General features: G+C 40.7%; 1 protein-coding gene across 1 annotated transcript in view; it reads left to right on the forward strand.

The window, feature by feature from the left end:
- MYOC (myocilin) overlaps window positions 1-17,901 on the forward strand; it is a 73,010-nt gene that overhangs the window by 42,599 nt on the left and 12,510 nt on the right. Inside the window, exon 2 of the mRNA XM_078641108.1 lies at window positions 276-401. Coding sequence (XP_078497234.1) covers window positions 276-401 — 126 coding nt within the window. The remainder of the gene's footprint in view (window positions 1-275; window positions 402-17,901) is intronic.

Consider the following 17,901-nt stretch of genomic DNA (forward strand, 5'->3'; position numbering starts at 1 on the left):
TGGGTTATGTGCTGTGGCATCTCCCTGTAAGTATCTTGCTTGTTTATTAATGCAAACAGGACAATGCAACAGGAATGGCATAAGATGAAAGGGAAAGAGAGCGGTGTGTTTATGTTTGGGGTGTATTTGAGAATAAAGTGTTGAGCTCTTCTGAAATGACTTCCTGCTGTGAGATCTGCCTTCAAACTATAAAAATAATATAGGATTTTTTTTCCAAGCAGCCCATTTTCAGTGGTTTCCAGACTCATCTAATGCTGCCAACCCTTTTTTTACAGTATCAAAGTGGGACACGGATGGCACCGGGTACCAGGAGCTGAAGTCGGAGCTGACAGAGTTTCCTGCTGCCAGGCTGCTGCCAGAGGCCTCTTCCTCCCCCAAGAGCACTGAGGACTCTGATTCTGGTACGTTTCCATTTCACTGATCTTAGCACATCATGGATTTGATGTCTCCCTACCCTTGCACGTCTGATGCATGTACTAGGATATTATTAACGTGTGCAAGATCTGTCACTGGCTAGGGTAAAAAAAGGTTTCACCATTGCTCTTCCTATCTTTTATGAAGAATGCACGAGAAGTCTTGGGACATATAAAGGCTGATTTTCTGTTTATTAGTTAAGTCTCATTAAATTAAATAGTTACAGCCAACCAATAATTGATGTGCATTTTGCTTAAAATATCAGGCATTTGAAGCGTATAGGGTTTGAGAGTCGGTATTAGAAAGGGGCGTTTCAAGGGTGTCACTTCCTAATAGCGAATCGTAGGGGGCATTTAAAAGTGTTTTGCGACCCAAATGAGGTTGCAAAATATTCATATTTTACTGACTTTTTGAAGGAGGTGGTAACCTATTCGCAAGGAACCCCTTTCCTTTTATGAAAGAGTGGGTGGAGCAAGTGTGTTCCCATGCATCCACCCAGGGATTTTGGTAAATTCACAGTGTTATAAAGACTTGTAAAACTGGGAATGTGTCAAAATGCTATGCCTTTCCAAGTGAGACATAGTGAGGAAAAATATCTTTATTTTTCTTTGTTATTTCCTCTTTCCACATGTGCTGCTTTCTGCAGCACACATAAAGAAAGGTAAATGCCTCTAAGGAATGTATTTGTGCAGGAAGCAGGTGTCTTTTCCTGTCACAAAAACAATCCTGCCTGCATTGGCTCCACTAGGCTGCACACAGTGCACCAGTGGAAGGAGAGGAGGAGAAATACTCCATATCTTTGTAAATATGGAACATTTCTGCCCTCTTCCATTCATGCAACGCAGCACACCCACTTTGCTTCCTGCCCTGCTTTGCGTGAGAGTCTAGTAAATATGCTCCTCTGATTAGTCCGCACTGTAGTGTCTGCCACTTCGCAAATCCATTCACACTACAATGCACTCTGTTTATTTTTCTTTGCCGTGCCATTTCAGGAGCAATGAATCAAATAATTTGTAAAGTGCACTACATACCTGCAAGGGTTTCAAGGCGCTGAGGGTGGGGAGAGGGGGGGTGCTGTTGCTACTGGTTGAACAGGCAGGTCTTGAGTTGTCTCCTGAAGGTTAGAAGGTCTTCGGTTTGTCGTAGGATGAGGGGGAGGGTGTTCCAGGTCTCGGCGGCGCAGTGGGAGAAGGATTCGCCTCCGGCTGTGGTTCTACGGATGCGTGGGATGGTAGCCAGGGAGAGGCAAATACATATGAGGCTGTTGTGACGTAATTAAAGAGGGTGATAATGGGCCAAGATGATTATAGCGGGAAATCAAACTATCCGAGAAATTCAATAACGCCATGCACTTTTAGCACAGTATGTCGAAACCAACTTTCTGAGCTCCCCTTAGTGGGACTTTAATTATGTGTTGATCTGCATGGGGATTCATTTGTATTTCTAAGAATGCCTGGGTTCCAGTTGCTCTACATTAAATGTACAAAAGACTTAGGGGCAGATTTACATGCCCCTTGCGCCACTTTTGCGACACTTTTGCGCCACTTTTCCCATGTTAAAAAGGACGCAAAAGTGGCGCAAGGGGATTGTAAATCTGCCTCTTAGAATCCTTTCAAGCAGTGGCCACACGTGGTCAAAACAATGCATGTCACATGCCACCAGAATGAAACACGCTTGCAAACAGCTTTACTTTGGAAATGCTGATTCTGGGTAGGGTGACCGGAGAAGAAGAAAAATTACCTCAATCACAGCATGAGCATCGGATGGGCACTAATTATGTTGAATTAATCTGTGCTTGGTTCATGCTCCACAGAAAGGAATGGAATTGATGCTTGGTCTGCACTGGCCAAAAAGGAAGCAGCAAACAAGAGTGACACTGAAGCCAACAAATAGTTAACAGAGGACGGGCTCCAAGCCCTTCATTGTAAACAATAGTGTCTCGCAAGCAAGAGCTCATGAAGCGCATGCACTGTCACAGGCTCTACCTAAACAGCACTAACCTTGATGATGAAAGCAAGACAGGCCATTGAGCCACTGAGGTGAGGTGGGCTACTTCTAATTGTCTTGCAGCATGCACAACCACTCCCTTCTGACCAGGAGTGGCAGGGGCAACCAACACTGTGGCGTTGTAGCGATGTTACCAAGTGCAAAGGTAGGTTCCAGGTTGATTCCTGGGGGTGCAAGAGTGGCCGGAAAGCCAGCCTGCTAACGAGCCTCAGGATGCAGGCAAACGAGCATGACCAATATTGAGCGTGGCAAATTCAAGGTAGACCTGACGCCAGTGTATAGTGGGGTCAGAAAACTCTATTACTAGTCGAGTGACAGTCCTTCAGCAATATCAGGGGTGGTGGAGTACGAAACATTACCAGGGCGCTGGGGTGAAGTAAAAAAACACGTTTTTTTAAGGTCCCTCACAGCAAACGCAATGAGAGCACAGGTAGTGGGAAGTGGGAAGGGAACAACATAGCAGCATTGTGGTTCCAGAAATCCACAAACTCCTTCTCAGGGGTCTTACCAATAAGTAGTCCATTCAAAAGTAGCAAAGAAATCAACAGAGAATCTGAAATATGAAAAGACATCTTTATTACAATTAATTGTGAGGCTACGTCACCCAGTCACACCTAAAGCAACTGAAGGAGGCAGCCTGCTGAATGGTCTGAGCACAGACCCTTTATAACAATTATTATGCCCTAGGCACACATTTGAAGTACATTCCCAGAACGTGCACACAGATGCAAAACCCACTTTCAAGATAAGTCCAGGCCATAAACAATGTCCACATAATGCGTACATTCTCTGGCTGACAAGGCCGGATAAACCCAAAACACAGTCCATGTCATAAATAGCTCGTGGAGGTAGGAACAGGAACAGATGGAAGTAAGATAGGCACGTTTGTGTGTAGTAAATCTTAACAATGTCCTGTGCTCTAATCTATAATCCTGATCAGCTAAAGGGCAGGAACTGGTTTGGCAAGGAAAGGCCAGATTCTAAAATTAACTCCAGTGCACGAAGAAATCCCTGGTTAATGTGTATATATGATTCACAAAAGGTCAGACTGCTTTCCGCACAAACTAACTTCTGAAAACCTATATAAAAGTAACACTAGATGGCAGTCACGACACATAGCAAAAACCCAAGTTTCAGAAAAGAAAGTCTTTAAGGAAAGAAAACATTTAGATGTTGTTTAAGATAACACATGCGCAAGGAAACTTAATGGTTAACAAGGTCCTAATCAGTAATTGAAAAACTTAGACAACCATCAGCTAGCGAAACTAGTTTTACAAAAGGTCAGTTCCAGGTGAAAAGGGTTACTCTCTGTAGTTCATTCAGAGACAGAGAAACCCATGCTAAGATTATGTCCTTAAATACTTGTTCTGCCACAGTGAAGGCCTACTGTAAGGGCAATCCACAAAATGGCTGCTATTCACAAAATGGAACCCGAGGGTTCAAGATGGAAACTCTGATTTCAGGGTGCTTTCTTCACCCGAATGCGACGAAAATGATTGTGCATAGTATACTCGTCATTTCCAGTCTGCTGATACCAAATTCGTCATGATACGACGATGTTTCATGACACTGGTCCAGAATTTTCAGTACCACAGACGCTCCTTTTGCCCTTACATAGGCAATAACCTAAACCCATGTCAGTCTGAATCTAGGTCTATACTCATCAGATCATCAAGGTGTTGCTGTAGTATCATCTTATTACTTAGCAACTCTCTCGGGACAGGTCTCCTTACACACGTAGTGGCACAAAGGCCATATATGGCAGGACCAAATAGGGAATGTCTCTATCTGTAGTATGTGGTATAAGACCACACGCCCAACAATCAGTGATGTTCAACTACTAACTGGTGTTGATGCAAGAACTGTACAAAAGGAATTATCAGTAAACTCTGATCTCCTAACTATCCATGTTCAGGTAAAATCTGGACAGGATGCAAAGAAGTAGAAGTAGGAAGAGACATAGGTTGGGAGGTGGGTACAGATGTGAATTGGGCGGCAAAAACAATCCCACCCATAAAAGCAATGCCATGTTTAAAAAACACTAGAAAACACGTCATTAAGAACATATAGACAAAATAGTGACCGCTATTACAAATGAATCATAATTTTCCACAACCCTAAGCAAAAAGTAATTCCTAAAATTATCTTGTACATTTTAGGTCTTCCTATGCATTTCTGTAATTCATTATATGTTCAAGTGAAACAGTGGTGACCCTCGTTAATGCTCCGAGGTGAAAAGGGGATACTCTTTCACAGAAAAGGGACTTTATTCTGCTTTTTCTAAACAGAATACTACTTTAAAATAATGCCAGCAGAACAATAAAATCATTCTCTCAACACGTAGTCTATACAATCACACGGAAACCTCTTGTGCAACCAACTATGCCCAGAGTCTGTTCAAAAAGCCTCTCTGGCAGACTTCTATTGTCCATCAAATCCGCTTCCAGTGTCTTCTTCGCGTTGGGCCCCTTCATTTAGGCCTTTTCATGAGAAAAAGTACTGCTTAGTTGGAGTGCCCTCCTGGCAAACACTCATAGCTCATTCACAAAGTCTCAATGTCTCAAGGCAGTGCACCAGTGTCTCTTCTTTGGGGCAGACACTACAAATGATGTGCGCTTCATTGATCATGGGCACAAAACATCTCGTGCAGATCCAAGCACTACTGAGAAACAACCTCTCAAGATCAGCAGCACTTCCAGACTCCAACACTCATCATTTAGTGTCAGAGGACGCTCAAGCTGCTCTCTCATGGGCACCAGAATGTAGTGCCTTTTTCCAAACGTGGATCCTTGGGTGCACTGCCTTTCCACTGGAGCAAAGGGAAAAGAGGTGTGTGTGTGGCCAAAACTCGGGCCAAGGGCTCAAGGGACTGTACACTGTCAGAGGTTACCAGTACATAACAGGTACAAAGCTCAGACAAACAGGAGCTCCCATTCTGTGGCAAACAAGGAACCAGCTCCACTTTCTCCTCTGCAACGACTTCCGATGAAGCAAATGCCTTGCTTGGGAGGTACCATTGACGGCACGCTGATGATCGCTGTTCAGCCTCGCGACTTTCTGGTTGCAGAAATTGTAGAGCCAAGAAACCTGCATTCATCTGTAGGGGAGTGGGCTTAGTCTTGATCACAGGTCTGCAGGGTATCGCTCTTCCTTTGACTCTGGAAGATCTTGCAGAACCTAGTGATATAGGAAATGTAACACAATTGTTAGTTTCCTTCAAATCAAGCACAAAAATAGTTCATGGGTTTTAACAAGGGGACTGCAAGCAGGTGGCCTGCAATCTGCAAGGGAGTGGCCACACGCCATGGGACAATGTTGGTCTAGAATGCACTGTCATTTTCAAAAAGCAATTCAAACATAAAGGCAGTAGGCAAAACAGTGTCTCTAGGTTTTTCAATTAGGTTTCCGTGTGAGAGCATATCCTTCATCATCTAAGGGTAAATAACTACACAAAAATTCTATCTAAATGGATGTCTTCACATATGGTGGCATTGTCTAATGGTGCAAATACATATTTTCCTCAATGATTAAGCCTAGGTGTTCCTAAATTCCTTATCTAGAACATCTCAAAATAGAGAAATGACATAATACAGATTATCAAGAACATGAAGAAAAGTCCCTTTAAAAATGTGCATTAAGTGCACTATGCAATACAAAGGCTAATGATCAAATGTGCAGACAAAGGACAAACACTAGAAAGTCCTGGTATTTGCATGATTAGAACACATCTGATCCCACCAAAAATTAAAGCAGCAGGAATAAGAGAGAACTGAAAAATTAAAATAGACATTGAAAATTCGTCGTGTTCAAAAGGTAAACTTAAGATATCTCCTATTGAGATGGAAAACGTGTCTTACTATAATATTGGGTCAGTTAACCAGCCTGACACTACCCCGACAGTCAGTCTGAAAAAAACATTTTACATAACATGGGGGGTCCCTGATACATCACTTCAGTCTAGAAGTGTGCACATAAACAATACACCCATAATAATAAATGGGCTGACTGGTGAAAGGAATATGGAAAAGGGAAATGGAAGTAGGACACAACTAAAATCCCCAATAACTAAGCATGATGCGACATCGGTCAGGGAAGAAGCAACAAAAAGAAAAATCTATAGAAAGAACAAACATTACTTGGGTGATAGTCAAGTTTGTGACATAAAACCAAAAGCATGGACACAAAAGTCACAATAGTGCAGAAATTTGGACTCTACCACTGGCCCCTACACCATATACGGTAATGTCAGTTAATGGTCCAGTTCCTTCTGCAGGGAAAAAATGAAAAGTTTAGGTCACCTTTAACAAGAGCCACAAATCTATAATTTCATCCTTAGGTCCAATCAATGATACATATATCTAGAACTACCTGGTCCATGAGGGAGAGGGCAGTATCATGACTCCTGTATATCTTTTTTATTTTACTTCAATACTATTATGGCCAAATTTTGACATACACTGGTGAGGTGTTGTCTATTCTTGTCCACAGCATGCAAACATCATGTCTGTGAAATTTAGTATCAACACAAATTTTACCCAACTGTTGACAGCGACACGTATCGTCATACATGTCACAAAAACACGGGTGAATTTGTAATAATTTCTTAAGCAGCAACATACAACATAAAACATGCAAAAACGCGCAAAACGTAAATAAATGAGCGGTGACACATAATACCGTGTGAGGATACCCTCCATTTTGACAGTAGATTCCCAATAGAGTGGGTATTCTGCTGTCAAATACAACTTTCGGATACACAGAACCAGCAAGAACAATTCATGATAGATCAAAATACACAAACATGAAAAACGCATGGACATTTCTTTTTAGAGCTCACGTGTCTTGTTGTGCTTGAAAGCCCCCAGAGCAGTAATACACAGCACACAAAAGGGACACATTTCTGACACCAATTGTAACTTTTAAGCAGAAGACAAAACATCATACACATTAAAAAAAAAAAAAAAAAATTCCATTACTTAACTGTTACCATTTTGTCAGTCACCTTGCAACATGAAGCCTTTTTTTAACTCTTAAAGGTAAAAATCCTTTCCCTGACACCTAAGTTCTGGCCTTGGGCCTTATTTATATCCATTGAATGTTTTTCCTAATTTTATCCTTTAAGCGTGTAACGGCAATTTTGTATATGTGCACAATTGCTCATTCTACAAACTAAAGAGCAACACATACCCATCTTAGCACATTACATGTTTCATTTCTGTATCTTTTACTCAAGTTTCTACTCAACATTAACCAACCAGCATTTTACTTAACAGACTGAAAACATCAAGAAAACCACAAACACATTGAGCTCATTGCAAACATAAACAGAAAGTGTTCAAAACATTCAGAACACGCAAGACAGTGCTGTAGGCATTTCGTTTCATAAATTCGCACCCACGCTATTCACAACAGAAGTTACAGTAACGGCAAAAAAACACATTTAAACACACATGGAACCCACAGGTCAACACATAGGACTGAAACAGAGGACAGCTACAAAGACTGTACCCAAACCAAACCATTTTGTAAATATGAAATGTAAGTCATATTTACAAGAACTGCTTCTCAATACTGGCAGAACACCAAAATTCGTTCTGCATATAAAACTGCGTACAACAAAGGATCCTTGTTTTGTATTATGTCATATTTTAATTCCCTGGGGATACAAAGTCACCAAGGAAGAAATATGTTTTTAATCTAAACCTATTTAGATATTTAGCCGGCTAATCCAAACGTATACAAAGTTGGCCAACACAAAGCTCCAAATTCGCTAAGATCAGGCATCTTATAGCTCACTAATCTAGCTTCCAACTTCAAGGGGGCTATCTCTATCGATACACTAAATATACAAGACCCTCGGTTTTTGAAAATTGCAATGTTCAAATAAACTAAGGACCAAACAAACTAAGCAAAGAACCACAGAACCACAGAACCAAAGAACAAAGGACTGGGAGCGACCCACTTATACCTCAACTAAAGCAGATGGAGAAAAAAAAAATCCCTTCATTACCTGCCTACACAAATTGCAATTCGCATATACAAACCTATACAAACCTATCAAAGCTATACCAAACAAATAGTTGTCCAAATTCTAACTGCAAAGTTCTAACTGCACTAACAGTCTCTTTTCTTAAAAAAAAACACTTACGCCAAAAAGGTTCCTCAGCCAGGAGTGACATCTTTTGGAGAGTTTAAGTCAGAAAAATAAAAAATATACTGGGCCGCAGAAACAAAAATAAATCCCCCAGGACCTCTGTGCACAGAGTACCTCTTTTAGTAGATTTCTGTCTTGCCTTCCCCAGTAGATTTCTGTCCTCTGACAAGATTACCCCTTCAGATAGTCACTTCTTGATGAGTGCCTTGTTGGGCGCCATTTGTGGTTCCAGAAATCCACAAACTCCTTCTCAGGGGTCTTACCAATAAGTAGTCCATTCAAAAGTAGCAAAGAAATCAACAGAGAATCTGAAATATGAAAAGACATCTTTATTACAATTAATTGTGAGGCTACGTCACCCAGTCACACCTAAAGCAACTGAAGGAGGCAGCCTGCTGAATGGTCTGAGCACAGACCCTTTATAACAATTATTATGCCCTAGGCACACATTTGAAGTACATTCCCAGAACGTGCACGCAGATGCAAAACCCACTTTCAAGATAAGTCCAGGCCATAAACAATGTCCACATAATGCGTACATTCTCTGGCTGACAAGGCCGGATAAACCCAAAACACAGCCCATGTCATAAATAGCTTGTGGAGGTAGGAACAGGAACAGATGGAAGTAAGATAGGCACGTTTGTGTGTAGTAAATCTTAACAATGTCCTGTGCTCTAATCTATAATCCTGATCAGCTAAAGGGCAGGAACTGGTTTGGCAAGGAAAGGCCAGCTTCTAAAATTAACTCCAGTGCACGAAGAAATCCCTGGTTAATGTGTATATATGATTCACAAAAGGTCAGACTGCTTTGCGCACAAACTAACTTCTGAAAACCTATATAAAAGTAACACTAGATGGCAGTCACGACACATAGCAAAAACCCAAGTTTCAGAAAAGAAAGTCTTTAAGGAAAGAAAACATTTAGATGTTGTTTAAGATAACACATGCGCAAGGAAACTTAATGGTTAACAAGGTCCTAATCAGTAATTGAAAAACTTAGACAACCATCAGCTAGCGAAACTAGTTTTACAAAAGGTCAGTTCCAGGTGAAATGGGTTACTCTCTGTAGTTCATTCAGAGACAGAGAAACCCATGCTAAGGTTATGTCCTTAAATACTTGTTCTGCCACAGTGAAGGCCTACTGTAAGGGCAATCCACAAAATGGCTGCTATTCACAAAATGGAACCCGAGGGTTCAAGATGGAAACTCTGATTTCAGGGTGCTTTCTTCACCCGAATGCGACGAAAATGATTGTGCATAGTATACTCGTCATTTCCAGTCTGCTGATACCAAATTCGTCATGATACGACGATGTTTCATGACACTGGTCCAGAATTTTCAGTACCACAGACGCTCCTTTTGCCCTTACATAGGCAATAACCTAAACCCATGTCAGTCTGAATCTAGGTCTATACTCATCAGATCATCAAGGTGTTGCTGTAGTATCATCTTATTACTTAGCAACTCTCTCGGGACAGGTCTCCTTACACACGTAGTGGCACAAAGGCCATATATGGCAGGACCAAATAGGGAATGTCTCTATCTGTAGTATGTGGTATAAGACCACACGCCCAACAATCAGTGATGTTCAACTACTAACTGGTGTTGATGCAAGAACTGTACAAAAGGAATTATCAGTAAACTCTGATCTCCTAACTATCCATGTTCAGGTAAAATCTGGACAGGATGCAAAGAAGTAGAAGTAGGAAGAGACATAGGTTGGGAGGTGGGTACAGATGTGAATTGGGCGGCAAAAACAATCCCACCCATAAAAGCAATGCCATGTTTAAAAAACACTAGAAAACACGTCATTAAGAACATATAGACAAAATAGTGACCGCTATTACAAATGAATCATAATTTTCCACAACCCTAAGCAAAAAGTAATTCCTAAAATTATCTTGTACATTTTAGGTCTTCCTATGCATTTCTGTAATTCATTATATGTTCAAGTGAAACAGTGGTGACCCTCGTTAATGCTCCGAGGTGAAAAGGGGATACTCTTTCACAGAAAAGGGACTTTATTCTGCTTTTTCTAAACAGAATACTACTTTAAAATAATGCCAGCAGAACAATAAAATCATTCTCTCAACACGTAGTCTATACAATCACACGGAAACCTCTTGTGCAACCAACTATGCCCAGAGTCTGTTCAAAAAGCCTCTCTGGCAGACTTCTATTGTCCATCAAATCCGCTTCCAGTGTCTTCTTCGCGTTGGGCCCCTTCATTTAGGCCTTTTCATGAGAAAAAGTACTGCTTAGTTGGAGTGCCCTCCTGGCAAACACTCATAGCTCATTCACAAAGTCTCAATGTCTCAAGGCAGTGCACCAGTGTCTCTTCTTTGGGGCAGACACTACAAATGATGTGCGCTTCATTGATCATGGGCACAAAACATCTCGTGCAGATCCAAGCACTACTGAGAAACAACCTCTCAAGATCAGCAGCACTTCCAGACTCCAACACTCATCATTTAGTGTCAGAGGACGCTCAAGCTGCTCTCTCATGGGCACCAGAATGTAGTGCCTTTTTCCAAACGTGGATCCTTGGGTGCACTGCCTTTCCACTGGAGCAAAGGGAAAAGAGGTGTGTGTGTGGCCAAAACTCGGGCCAAGGGCTCAAGGGACTGTACACTGTCAGAGGTTACCAGTACATAACAGGTACAAAGCTCAGACAAACAGGAGCTCCCATTCTGTGGCAAACAAGGAACCAGCTCCACTTTCTCCTCTGCAACGACTTCCGATGAAGCAAATGCCTTGCTTGGGAGGTACCATTGACGGCACGCTGATGATCGCTGTTCAGCCTCGCGACTTTCTGGTTGCAGAAATTGTAGAGCCAAGAAACCTGCATTCATCTGTAGGGGAGTGGGCTTAGTCTTGATCACAGGTCTGCAGGGTATCGCTCTTCCTTTGACTCTGGAAGATCTTGCAGAACCTAGTGATATAGGAAATGTAACACAATTGTTAGTTTCCTTCAAATCAAGCACAAAAATAGTTCATGGGTTTTAACAAGGGGACTGCAAGCAGGTGGCCTGCAATCTGCAAGGGAGTGGCCACACGCCATGGGACAATGTTGGTCTAGAATGCACTGTCATTTTCAAAAAGCAATTCAAACATAAAGGCAGTAGGCAAAACAGTGTCTCTAGGTTTTTCAATTAGGTTTCCGTGTGAGAGCATATCCTTCATCATCTAAGGGTAAATAACTACACAAAAATTCTATCTAAATGGATGTCTTCACATATGGTGGCATTGTCTAATGGTGCAAATACATATTTTCCTCAATGATTAAGCCTAGGTGTTCCTAAATTCCTTATCTAGAACATCTCAAAATAGAGAAATGACATAATACAGATTATCAAGAACATGAAGAAAAGTCCCTTTAAAAATGTGCATTAAGTGCACTATGCAATACAAAGGCTAATGATCAAATGTGCAGACAAAGGACAAACACTAGAAAGTCCTGGTATTTGCATGATTAGAACACATCTGATCCCACCAAAAATTAAAGCAGCAGGAATAAGAGAGAACTGAAAAATTAAAATAGACATTGAAAATTTGTCGTGTTCAAAAGGTAAACTTAAGATATCTCCTATTGAGATGGAAAACGTGTCTTACTATAATATTGGGTCAGTTAACCAGCCTGACACTACCCCGACAGTCAGTCTGAAAAAAACATTTTACATAACATGGGGGGTCCCTGATACATCACTTCAGTCTAGAAGTGTGCACATAAACAATACACCCATAATAATAAATGGGCTGACTGGTGAAAGGAATATGGAAAAGGGAAATGGAAGTAGGACACAACTAAAATCCCCAATAACTAAGCATGATGCGACATCGGTCAGGGAAGAAGCAACAAAAAGAAAAATCTATAGAAAGAACAAACATTACTTGGGTGATAGTCAAGTTTGTGACATAAAACCAAAAGCATGGACACAAAAGTCACAATAGTGCAGAAATTTGGACTCTACCACTGGCCCCTACACCATATACGGTAATGTCAGTTAATGGTCCAGTTCCTTCTGCAGGGAAAAAATGAAAAGTTTAGGTCACCTTTAACAAGAGCCACAAATCTATAATTTCATCCTTAGGTCCAATCAATGATACATATATCTAGAACTACCTGGTCCATGAGGGAGAGGGCAGTATCATGACTCCTGTATATCTTTTTTATTTTACTTCAATACTATTATGGCCAAATTTTGACATACACTGGTGAGGTGTTGTCTATTCTTGTCCACAGCATGCAAACATCATGTCTGTGAAATTTAGTATCAACACAAATTTTACCCAACTGTTGACAGCGACACGTATCGTCATACATGTCACAAAAACACGGGTGAATTTGTAATAATTTCTTAAGCAGCAACATACAACATAAAACATGCAAAAACGCGCAAAACGTAAATAAATGAGCGGTGACACATAATACCGTGTGAGGATACCCTCCATTTTGACAGTAGATTCCCAATAGAGTGGGTATTCTGCTGTCAAATACAACTTTCGGATACACAGAACCAGCAAGAACAATTCATGATAGATCAAAATACACAAACATGAAAAACGCATGGACATTTCTTTTTAGAGCTCACGTGTCTTGTTGTGCTTGAAAGCCCCCAGAGCAGTAATACACAGCACACAAAAGGGACACATTTCTGACACCAATTGTAACTTTTAAGCAGAAGACAAAACATCATACACATTAAAAAAAAAAAAAAAAATTCCATTACTTAACTGTTACCATTTTGTCAGTCACCTTGCAACATGAAGCCTTTTTTTAACTCTTAGAGGTAAAAATCCTTTCCCTGACACCTAAGTTCTGGCCTTGGGCCTTATTTATATCCATTGAATGTTTTTCCTAATTTTATCCTTTAAGCGTGTAACGGCAATTTTGTATATGTGCACAATTGCTCATTCTACAAACTAAAGAGCAACACATACCCATCTTAGCACATTACATGTTTCATTTCTGTATCTTTTACTCAAGTTTCTACTCAACATTAACCAACCAGCATTTTACTTAACAGACTGAAAACATCAAGAAAACCACAAACACATTGAGCTCATTGCAAACATAAACAGAAAGGGTTCAAAACATTCAGAACACGCAAGACAGTGCTGTAGGCATTTCGTTTCATAAATTCGCACCCACGCTATTCACAACAGAAGTTACAGTAACGGCAAAAAAACACATTTAAACACACATGGAACCCACAGGTCAACACATAGGACTGAAACAGAGGACAGCTACAAAGACTGTACCCAAACCAAACCATTTTGTAAATATGAAATGTAAGTCATATTTACAAGAACTGCTTCTCAATACTGGCAGAACACCAAAATTCGTTCTGCATATAAAACTGCGTACAACAAAGGATCCTTGTTTTGTATTATGTCATATTTTAATTCCCTGGGGATACAAAGTCACCAAGGAAGAAATATGTTTTTAATCTAAACCTATTTAGATATTTAGCCGGCTAATCCAAACGTATACAAAGTTGGCCAACACAAAGCTCCAAATTCGCTAAGATCAGGCATCTTATAGCTCACTAATCTAGCTTCCAACTTCAAGGGGGCTATCTCTATCGATACACTTGTAAATATACAAGACCCTCGGTTTTTGAAAATTGCAATGTTCAAATAAACTAAGGACCAAACAAACTAAGCAAAGAACCACAGAACCACAGAACCAAAGAACAAAGGACTGGGAGCGACCCACTTATACCTCAACTAAAGCAGATGGAGAAAAAAAAAATCCCTTCATTACCTGCCTACACAAATTGCAATTGGCATATACAAACCTATACAAACCTATCAAAGCTATACCAAACAAATAGTTGTCCAAATTCTAACTGCAAAGTTCTAACTGCACTAACAGTCTCTTTTCTTAAAAAAAAACACTTACGCCAAAAAGGTTCCTCAGCCAGGAGTGACATCTTTTGGAGAGTTTAAGTCAGAAAAATAAAAAATATACTGGGCCGCAGAAACAAAAATAAATCCCCCAGGACCTCTGTGCACAGAGTACCTCTTTTAGTAGATTTCTGTCTTGCCTTCCCCAGTAGATTTCTGTCCTCTGACAAGATTACCCCTTCAGATAGTCACTTCTTGATGAGTGCCTTGTTGGGCGCCATTTGTGGTTCCAGAAATCCACAAACTCCTTCTCAGGGGTCTTACCAATAAGTAGTCCATTCAAAAGTAGCAAAGAAATCAACAGAGAATCTGAAATATGAAAAGACATCTTTATTACAATTAATTGTGAGGCTACGTCACCCAGTCACACCTAAAGCAACTGAAGGAGGCAGCCTGCTGAATGGTCTGAGCACAGACCCTTTATAACAATTATTATGCCCTAGGCACACATTTGAAGTACATTCCCAGAACGTGCACACAGATGCAAAACCCACTTTCAAGATAAGTCCAGGCCATAAACAATGTCCACATAATGCGTACATTCTCTGGCTGACAAGGCCGGATAAACCCAAAACACAGCCCATGTCATAAATAGCTTGTGGAGGTAGGAACAGGAACAGATGGAAGTAAGATAGGCACGTTTGTGTGTAGTAAATCTTAACAATGTCCTGTGCTCTAATCTATAATCCTGATCAGCTAAAGGGCAGGAACTGGTTTGGCAAGGAAAGGCCAGCTTCTAAAATTAACTCCAGTGCACGAAGAAATCCCTGGTTAATGTGTATATATGATTCACAAAAGGTCAGACTGCTTTGCGCACAAACTAACTTCTGAAAACCTATATAAAAGTAACACTAGATGGCAGTCACGACACATAGCAAAAACCCAAGTTTCAGAAAAGAAAGTCTTTAAGGAAAGAAAACATTTAGATGTTGTTTAAGATAACACATGCGCAAGGAAACTTAATGGTTAACAAGGTCCTAATCAGTAATTGAAAAACTTAGACAACCATCAGCTAGCGAAACTAGTTTTACAAAAGGTCAGTTCCAGGTGAAACGGGTTACTCTCTGTAGTTCATTCAGAGACAGAGAAACCCATGCTAAGGTTATGTCCTTAAATACTTGTTCTGCCACAGTGAAGGCCTACTGTAAGGGCAATCCACAAAATGGCTGCTATTCACAAAATGGAACCCGAGGGTTCAAGATGGAAACTCTGATTTCAGGGTGCTTTCTTCACCCGAATGCGACGAAAATGATTGTGCATAGTATACTCGTCATTTCCAGTCTGCTGATACCAAATTCGTCATGATACGACGATGTTTCATGACACTGGTCCAGAATTTTCAGTACCACAGCATACTGTGGGTGGGCACGAGCATATGGATGAGTAACAAATCCATTGTTAAGTTACATCAGTCCATTGCTTCCAACAAAAATTCGTTTTATGCATGCTTTATATTTTGCCAGAGGTCCTATTAATTTAGAAATAATCTCCCGTAATCCATTGTCTAGTAATCCCGTCAGTGTTTAATTGGGCATGTACTCTCAGGTACTGATTTCCTATGCTTCTGTATTTTGAGATGGGGAGTACCAGTACATCTCAATAGCTCTGTAATACTTTCACTTGGAGAGTACCAGCAAACAGGTTCTCTGGAATAGGGTACCTACACATTTTTTTCACCATCTAAAACACTGAACTCAATTACATAATTTCAGCTGCCATATTCTGTGCTGCAGCCATTTTACTAACCTTGTACTTTTGTACGACCTTCAGACATTGTCCCATAGCCATGTGGGCTATGAGAACACAGACCCCCTAATAATGTCTACTACGCCTCCAGTACCATTCATTATTCACATGCAGTGATACAGTTTTCAACATCTTCCTCCTTTCGGCAGGTGAGTATTTGAGAGTTCCCAAGTGGACGATGTGGCGGCATCTAAAAGGTGCACTGCAGAAGCAATTCTCCAACTAGGTTTTAACAAAATTACGCTCTACCACTCATAGAAGCATTGTGCTACGCCTACCTAACCCAAAACATTACAACAAATGATGTAGGAGCGTATTATATCTATATATGGCACAGTACAATCAAAATAAAGTTTATCAAAAACAATCTTTCAGATGAGTCTTGTTGTCTGGAATATTCTTTTATTTTCTGTTTCTTGAGTGCAAAGTCACAACATAAACAGCCGACGCGTTTCGTCCTATGTCTAGGACGTCATCAGGGCTGTAAATACAAGAAGTATAAACAGAAAATCACTAATAGATTCTTTGACTGTACTTGATATTTTCAAATCAGCCACTTTTTTTATATATACCCCCGTATCACCAATTACAAAATCATTGTGCATCCCCATAACAGTTAAACCCAAGTTTGAATATGACAGGAAGCAAAAAGTAACATGATGCACACATAAACAAAAGTATTTCTTATATTTTCCATGAAATAGTCAAGACAAATAAAAATTCGATTGAGACAACATCATATACATTCCATGTGGACATTCAAAATGTTCTTCATAATTCATAATAGACAACTTGTGCTCATCAATGGGGCATTAGTAACCAGGATGAGAAATATGCTAAAAAGAGAAGGGTGTTCCTATGTCCATCGTGACCTCGAATCTCTGATATAATGGCTTTTGCATCCGCTAGCTGTGCCCATGCCCTTTATAATGTTGTCAATAAAAAGGCCTCAGCTCACCTTTTTTTTTTATATGTTGCTTTCAACTTGTTATCGGTGTTCGAGTAATTCTTGGCGTATTATTCCTGAGTCCGATATGAAACACGCAAATATTCTATCTGTGAGCATGAAAACCAAGCATGAGTATGCATATACAAATCCTAGTGTAGTGTACTAATCTTCCTAGATCATCATCTTTTCTGAGTGGGAAAGACCCCTCTTAGACTGACGGCTATACACCGAACCCTCTAATTTAGAGAGGCCCGCTCCAATCTCTCCATGCCACCTGTTTGACATGACTCACATCAATCGAGTGTAGCCTCCTGTCGCCCGTTTCCTTAGTAATGAGCGTTCCCTCATCCAGGTTTTCTCGTCAATAGTATTCCACAACCATCAGCTGAAAAAATAAATAAACACGAACAACTTCTAACTATCCCACTAAATGAAGGAGCTTGTCCATATTCACCTGGTCATTGACCAGTACACTTTAGACATGTACCTTAATAAATTGTCTCAATGACTGTTCACATCACATAGGTGTTAGATGCGAGGTTGGGCCCTCGCACGTGGTCAGGGTGCGCCTGCAATAAGTACACACACACACAAGGGATGAGGGTACGCCGGTAAGACCCCGAGCGGTCTTCCGCCATTTATTATATACCTCGGGGCGGGCCCGCCCCGAGGGTGTATGAATGCGTGTATGCATTGATACATTGTAGTGTAGAAGCCGTGT

The sequence above is a fragment of the Lissotriton helveticus genome, chromosome 1_1 (genome assembly GCF_964261635.1).
Source record: "Lissotriton helveticus chromosome 1_1, aLisHel1.1, whole genome shotgun sequence".
Taxonomy (NCBI): Eukaryota; Metazoa; Chordata; class Amphibia; order Caudata; family Salamandridae; genus Lissotriton; species Lissotriton helveticus.